Below are 8,347 nucleotides of genomic sequence, written 5' to 3' on the forward strand. Positions count from 1 at the left end.
TAGCGATGTTCCAGGGAAACTTAATTTACAAAAACAGCTGTTGGGTTGGATATGGCTATTGTTCACCAGCCCCTGATGTAAGGGATGCTATTAAGAGTAGTTCTAGCATTTGTAGCCAGATTGAACAAAAATCTCTGCTTCTACTCTGTGACTACAATCATAAAATAATCAGAGAATTGTAACACCATGATAAAACATTTATGTAGCACTTACAATATATGAAGAGTTAAAAACCATATAAATGATGTCAGTTACCTTTCAAGAAAGATAGTCAGATAGGGCTAGTATTCCCACTTTTGAGGTAAGAAAATTGAGCATCAAAGTGTTTAAATAACTTCCCCAAAGTAATGTGGTCAGTGGGCAAGGTATAACTTAAGCCCAGGGTCTTTGACCACTTGCACTGTATTTTATAACACCTTAGAAAAGATTCAGTGTCAAATCTAGAGATATTAATCATTATAGTAGATTTTCAACATCAAAGGAGTGAGGGCTCAAATATAGTAGTAAGAAGAACTTGGTGATAAAAAAAAAAAACAGAGAACAATGAATTTTTGCTATGAAGAGCAATCCTTGAATTCCAAAATTTCCTACCAAATCAACATTTCATTTTCTTTCACCCATACTACCCATCTACTCACATTGAACAGACTCTTCATTCTCATGGTGGATTCTAGTTCCTTGAGCTCTCCCACTTCTTCGATGTATCTCCTCCTAATCTAGCACCCCCTGCCTGATTTCCATTGCAAATACCTCACCAAATATTGTTGATTCTATTCCCCAAATGTATGTTGAATTTACTACATTAGTGCCACTTCTCTGGTCCAAGCTACTCACTCTCGCTGGGTGATCACAATGACCCCTGCACATATCTCCCTGCCTTTAAACTTGTTCCTTTTTTATTACTGTTCCATATATAAGAGTCATCTTTTGAAGATATAAATTGCCTGATACCACACCTATACAATCCTATTAAATAGCTTTCTATTGTATCCCACATACCTTAAAAGGACCAGCATAATTTGAACAGGTATACTCCTAATTTATATCAGTCAGTACTCTTCTTACCAGGCTTCTTTCAGTTTCTACAAGCTCCTTTTTGCCTCAGGGACTTTGCATTGGTTGTATACTCTGTCCAGATAGCACATCACCCTCTTCATAAGGAAAACTTATATTCATCCTGCAAAACTGAGCTCAACATTCACCCTCCCAGAGAGGATTTTCTTAATAGCCAGTCTTTATGAGAACCCTTTTCTCTTCTTTTCCTTTATGGGGCTTTTTACAGTTTGTAATTGCATTTATTTTTTAATGCCCATCACAAGACTGTGACTGAATGTGGTCAGGTATCCTATATGTCATGCTTATATTCTATTCCCAGGAGCTTTTGTGGTGCCTGGCACATGAGAGACGTAGGAGGGGATGGTTCTTTCCCTCTCCTAAAATTTCCTTCTCTATCAAGAGGATATTGGTGTAAAATACTTGGCCTCTTTTCTCTACTCACTCCTTCAGAAGGGAGAAGTAATATAATCTAACTGAAGAACTAGTGGGAAAAACCTCTCTCTTTTGAAAGTAAGATAAGATGGTCAGTGCTTTTAGTTCTCTCTTCATCTGTTCCCCCAGGTCTTCCTCGCGGGCACTACTGACACAGTCCCACATTGCCTGTGATTAAAAGGGTATTTCTGTCCACTTTGGGGTTGGTTTTAGGAAGCTCATTGCCCAGAGACATATAATCTACATGCTTCAATTTCTGAAAAAGACAGGTAATATTTCAGCCTGCACAAATATCCTCTTTTTCAATTAATTCACAATGTTGGTTGGAAAGAGGAGTGACATGCATCACCACCTCTGAAGACTCTGTGTCTCCACAAAAGAAGAAAACAGAAAGAGGCATAACACATATACCCAGATTTTTCCTTTAATCTCTTCCATTTGATGAAGCCACTCTTTATCCAGAAGAATTAGAGATATGAAGAGGCAGAGTCAAGTCTAGAATTACTGCACTAATGGGACACACTTTCCAATACAGGGCGCATCAGGAATGTGGAAAATATGTTCTCTGTCAATAATACATAATCAATACATGTTTGATGAGCTAAGTCAGTATGATACGAAAATACAATTTGATCGTATGATATAAACAGAGTAAGCAATTCCTGCTGACCAAAGGCTGTAACATTATGGAGCCCAGAAGTCCCCAGTGACTACCTAAGCACAACCTCGCTGGTATTTTATGTAATTTCAGGGCAGTAAAGAAGCAAAGGAATGGAACTCTGGAACTCCACCCTGGGAAGAGACTTCATCTTAGTCGGGATTCTGAAAGACAGTGGGTCTCCTGAGCTGCTCTGCTTCACAATCACAGTCCTGTACATGTTGGCCCTGACCAGCAATGGCCTGCTGCTCCTGGTCATCACAATGGATGCCCGGCTCCATGTACCCATGTACCTCCTGCTCAGCCAGCTTTCTCTCATGGACCTGGTGTTTGCATCTGTAGTGACTCCAAAAATAATTGTGGATTATCTGCGTGGGGAGAGCACCATCTCCTTTGGAGGCTGTGCCTTTCAGATGTTTGTAGTCCTGACTGTCGGTGGTGGAGAGGACCTCCTCCTAGCCTTCATGGCCTATGACAGGTATGTGGCCATTTGCCATCCTCTGAACTACATGATCCTCATGAGGCCCAAGGTCTGCTGGCTCATGGTGGCCACATCCTGGGTCCTGGCCTCCCTGAATGCTTTGACAAACACCACGTATACTATGCACTTCCCTTTCTGCATGTCCCGGGAGATAAGCCATCTGGTCTGCGAGATCCCACCTCTCCTGAAGTTGGCCTGTGCAGATACCTCAAGATATGAGCTCATGGTATATGTGATGTGTGTAACCTTTCTCATGCCTCCCCTTGCTGCTATTCTTGCCTCTTATACATTTGTCCTAGTTGCTGTTGTCCATATGTCTTCAGCTGAGGGGAGACAGAAAGCCCTCGTCACATGCTCTTCTCACCTGACTGTGGTAGGAATGTACTATGGAGCTGCCATATTTATTTATATCTTGCCCAGTTCCTACCATAATCCCCAACAAGACAACATCCTTTCTGTATTTTATACTATCATTACTCCAACCCTGAACCCTCTTATCTATAGTCTGAGAAACAAGGAGGTAATGGGGGCCCTCAGGAGGGTACTGGGGAGATGTACTTCTGTCCAGAGGCTGTAGGTGCCAATGTAATGTGCACGTCTTAGTGCTTCTATATGAAATCCCAATTCTGATCTTGGTGTTGATCTATCTACTTCCATATTTTGAAATGTTTAAAAATTCACAACACAAGAGATAAGACCTAGTTTGTCTTTAAAGATATTATTTTGTTTCCATTAGCTCTATGTTTGGATAACTAGGAAGCACTTAAAATTTTCTTTCAGCTATATCCCAGGGTCTGCTTGCTATTCCCTTTCCTTTCTGACAGAGATGATCTTATTTTTCACTTTATATTTTCTTTCCTCCTTCTACAACAATTCTAACATAATCACAGTAGGAGCAAGACATTTTTTAATTGTTCAATTAAACATGAGATAAAAAGGAAAGAGAAATTAGAAGATACCAAATGAAGATACAAACGTTAGGTTTTACTAATTTTGAGGAGCAACATTTCTCAATTCTTATCTCCCTATTAGTGTGAATTTATAGTCATATATTATTATATTCTTTTCTCTGAAATCTCCAGGCCTATATTTTTCTCCTCCCTCTGTCAGGTTTTGTTTTTCTTGTTAAGCATTTTATGAGGAAATACAAAATAGAGTTTTCCAAAATCTGTAGGTTCCTAATTACATTCTCATTGTATTGTCTTATTTATACCTCAATTTACTCTCTTTTGTGTAAAATGATAGAACAAGGGGCTTGATCAGATTCAAGTATTATTTCTTGGCAATACTAATTCATAGATGGTATTGTATGTACTCCATCAAGAGGAATATGGTTTCTGGTTATCTCTTTCTTTGTAGTGTCCCCCTAGATCATGTGTATATTTGGTAGTTGCAAAGTGATGGTATTCTAATCCCATCATCTGCTTCATTTGTTAGCTGGAATACTTATATAAAGATAAATTAATGAATAAATAATTGCATTAATGCTAACATTGAAAAAGGTTTGGGGAGTGTTTAGTAACAAATATGGTAAAGGATTACAAAGTCTTTCATTTAAAAAGAAATAAACATTGATGAGGAACATACAACATTGAGTAATTTCAATCTAGCAACTCCAGAAAAATACATATCTGTTCTTGCATCTGCCATGACTAAAGCACTTGATTTTTTTGCAGATGTTTTCTCAGACCTGTTATGTTTAAAGACCAACTAACATTATTTTAACAGTGCCTGCAATATCATCATATGAATAATAATTTTAATCCCATTTTAATAGAGAAATAATGAAAGAGGGTTCAGATTTCTATTTTTCTGAGGATTTGAAGGAAAAGTTGTATAAATGTCCACCTGCTGTTTGCACTTGACTTTGCTCTCAAGCAGAGAAAAGGGACAGCTATGGATAGCTTCTTGGATTCTTCTCAGGTACAAAGCCAGCAAAATTCTTTCCTTTGTTTAAGAAAAAAATTGGAAAATACGGTGGATTTGAAGAATTCAGTCTATGATTACAAAAAAAAGAAAAGAAATAATTAAAAATGTCCCAAGGTATCTTATTGTATATAGAGGTAATAAAGTGAGCCGTTCTCAAAGAGAACTCTAGGGAACATCTTGTTTATTTCACCTCTCAGGGTCTTATTTTTTAAGACATCTTCTCAGGAAAAGCTTCAGTGTTGGTGTTTAAAAAGTAAGTATTTACTTCAAGGAAGAAGACAGCAAGAGTTTGGGATGAAATACATTGCAAAACCCAGCTCTTGTCCAGCTTTCAGGAGAGATGTTTGAGGATCCTTGGGACATAGTCCCAAAATAGATCTGCAGCTGGGATTTCTAGACCTCACTCTACTGTACCTGTGTGAAGTTCCTGCACCTGTAGTTCACATCTCTAAGACAAACTTGTCCTAAACCTACAGGTTAGAAGGAAGAAGATGCTGAAGGAACCAAGTCTCTCTAGAGTCAGAAATCCTGAATCTAACCTGGAAAGACATGTCCTTATTTTACATCTTATAGTCCATTAGAGAGATATTTCTCTTTATCTTCTTCTCAAGAGTCCTCAGCTTTAGAAACCTTCCTTCTAGGCACTTCCACAGGGGATCAGTTTATGTGCTGAAAGACCCAGAGAAACCAAAAGGGCCATGGTCACTCAACCTAACTACTTTTCCACTACCAGAATCCCACCTGTCCTCTGAGTTTTTAACCATTTCACTTTTGATGTTCCCTTCCTTTTTCACTTTTTCCACACTCTTCTCTTGATGATTCTTACAACGTTTCTTGCATTTTACCATTCACTGTTCGGGAGCTCGGAAGGAGGCAGAGTGGAGTGACAATGCTAGGTGTGTGGCTACTGCCTGCCTCAGCCCCCCAGTATTCAAGTTGCTACCCACATTGGATACACCCTCTCTGGGGCTCCAAATAAGGAAGACAAGGGGGTGCAAATTGAGGTAATTTCTATTTCTGATGGAAGAAGAATAACTACTATGGATACCCTTTATCCATGCCTATACACCAGTAGCTCGGGTTATCATACCTTGTGTTTCTCCTGATTGGTCATGGGATCTCCCCATTACAAGAAGACAACCTTGAAAGACAGGTGTGTCTTTCAATGTTGATACTATATGCTTTTGATAGGATGATTAGTACTTAGGAGTTGTTTGAGTGCATGTGTGTGAGAGGTGTTCATTCATTCATTCAGTCAGTCAGTAAATATTTCTTCAGAATTTACTATATTCCAGGAGATGCAGGCATATGGAGTGAGATAGAGTTATTATTGGAAAGAAACCCATAGCTTTGTAAGAAAGACAGGCTTGTAGATCAAAAAAAAAGAATAATAGTAAATACACTTAAAAGTCCATTATTATATAAGTGTATAGTATACAGTTAAAAGTCATCAAAACGCATTAAATTATGCATGTGCAATATGCACAGTTCATAGCATGTAAATTTACTATAATGAAGCAGTGAAAATGCCTTTAAAATTATTGGACAGGGTTAAGTAATGAATTATTGTATTGATGTACTTGGACATTAAAAAATTTTTACTTATAGCAGTATTCTTATTCAACTTTTTTATAATAGCCCTCAAGAAAAATACAGTTTACACGGTAACTCTGTATACACATACAAGCACACACAGATGTACACACATACACACATAAAATTGAAACAAATATTTTCTTAAAATAATACTTTTATTGTAGCAAAAGATGATATTTTATTTTCTTTTTCTGTTTTTAAAAATACTGATGGCAACTCACTAAATCTATTTCATTACCAAATAATATATTCTAATTCACAGTTTCAAAAGCACTGACTTATTTGACCTATGGATTTCAAAGACTTTTCCACAGATACACGTATATTCTCATCACACTAGAACTAAAGTAAAGATCTTTCCTTTTGATTCTGCCTGTTCCACAAAATGTTCCCTGACTGACTTCCTGGTCCCCCCTGGCTAATGGACCTTCCTGTAGCTTCAGGCTGAAACCAGTTCTAAGTCCAATCTGGATATAAGCATGTGAACAGAAACCTTATCCTCACAAGGCGCTCTTGAAATCCTGTGATACTTAACAGCTCATGAACCAGTTGTCCAGCCACAACTGCTCTGTGTATAGTTCTCCTATACTTCTAGCTAGATGTAGGATCTTACATGTGAGAAGAAACTCTTACTGCCCCTCTTACCATGGTGTATGATGCTGCCTGAGTCATGGCTTATTCGCGAGCAGCCCCAACAAGTCTTAACTTTCTGATCCAGTGAAGAGTTTGGGAAAGGATCAGAACTATAGACTATAAAATATTCTGAAATGGTCTTAAAATTTCCTTCCTTGCTTGGAAAGATTGTAAGAGATCTTTAAGAAATTAAATGGAAAAGTTAATTGTTGGCCTCTGCTTTTGATGAAATGAAATTTAAAATCTACTGTCTGAAAAGTAAACTAGAAAAACATCACTAAGTTTTCTACTAAAGAGGAAACTATTCAAGTTTTTTTCCACAAAATAAGCTAGCCTATTTTTATTTTGATCCAATAAATAAAATTAATTGCTCTGAAGACATTTTTTGCATTATCCACACAGTTACTGAATAATGGCTCAGTGAATGATAGTGCCCTGACAACAAGCACCACTAGGAAAGTATATCCTTGATGTTGTCCTGCCTTTTAATCAAATGGCTTAAGTAGGAATGTAAGAATGGACATTTTAGAAAAATCAAGTATCTTAAATGTCTGCAAGAGTTTTTAAAATCAAATACTTAATAGTTTTTTCCACTGAGAGCTTTACTTTCAATCATAGCCAACGTCTTTATTGCATTTGAATACTGATGTACAGGCAAAAATAAGCATTGATGGGCAGAGAAAACCAAACATATATGACCAAATTCATCTTGCTGGGCTTCTCCTCAGATCTGCAGACCCAGATAATTTGTTTGTGGTATTTCTCTATATCTGCCTACTGACTGTTCTTGGGAATACACTCATCATAGTCCTAATCCATGTTGACTTCTGAATTCAAACACCAAGGTATTTTTTCCTTAAAACCTGTCCTTTGCTGATCCCTGTTACTCTATGAGCATTATCCCCATTGTTACTCCATTTACTGGTAATGAGAAAGGTCATTTCCTTTGCTGGGTGCTTGATTCAGATGTGTATTTTACTTCTGGCATGGTATGCAGAGAGTGCCCTGCTGGCAGTGATGTCCTATGACTGGTATGTGGCTGTCAGCAAGCCCCTGGCCTTTCATGACACATTGGGTGTGTATCCAGCTGGCCTTAGGGTCCTGGACCAGTGGAGCATTTGTGTCTCTAGTGGACACCACATTCACACTGCAAACCAGGGAAAAATCTAATCACTAATTTTGTGAAACTCCTGCCCTCCTGAAGCTGATTTCAGCAGACATGTACAGTACAAAAATAGCCATCTTTGTAATGGGCATGGTCATCCTCCTGGCTCCTGTCTCCCTCATCCTTTCCTCCTATTGGAATATCATTTCCACAGTGATCTGGATACAGTCTGGGGAGGGAAGGCTCAAAGTCTTCTCTACCTGTGGCTCCCACCTCACTGTTGTTGTCTTCTTCTATGGGTCAGCAATATTCACCTACAAACTCCAGGAAAATAAATGAAAGTGATAAGGTGATCTCTGTGTTCTATTCTGTCAAAGTATCCATGATGAACCCATTCATTTACAGCCTGAGGAACAAACATGTGGAGGAAGTATTCAGGAAAGTAACTGGAAGATAG

General features: G+C 38.2%; 1 protein-coding gene and 1 pseudogene across 1 annotated transcript; both read left to right on the forward strand.

Annotated features, from left to right (window-relative positions):
- Window positions 1-2,259: 2,259 nt before the first annotated feature.
- Window positions 2,260-5,137, forward strand: LOC101447315 (olfactory receptor 2AG1-like). Its single transcript, XM_004466954.2, has 2 exons — window positions 2,260-3,168; window positions 5,033-5,137. Exons 1-2 carry the CDS (start codon window positions 2,260-2,262, stop codon window positions 5,135-5,137), a joined length of 1,014 nt encoding a protein of 337 aa, XP_004467011.2.
- A 2,318-nt stretch (window positions 5,138-7,455) lies between these two features.
- Window positions 7,456-8,347, forward strand: LOC101446885 (olfactory receptor 2D3-like; annotated as a pseudogene).

This window comes from Dasypus novemcinctus, chromosome 10 (assembly GCF_030445035.2).
Source record: "Dasypus novemcinctus isolate mDasNov1 chromosome 10, mDasNov1.1.hap2, whole genome shotgun sequence".
NCBI classification, from domain to species: domain Eukaryota; kingdom Metazoa; phylum Chordata; class Mammalia; order Cingulata; family Dasypodidae; genus Dasypus; species Dasypus novemcinctus.

Excerpts from the sequence above, each read along its gene's own strand:
- LOC101447315 (XM_004466954.2), top strand. The coding sequence starts at position 2,260 with ATGGAACTCTGGAACTCCACCCTGGGAAGAGACTTCATCTTAGTCGGG. Across the intron at positions 3,169-5,032 it reads TAATGGGGGCCCTCAGGAGG|GTTAGAAGGAAGAAGATGCT; the intron begins GTACTGGGGAGA and ends CTAAACCTACAG.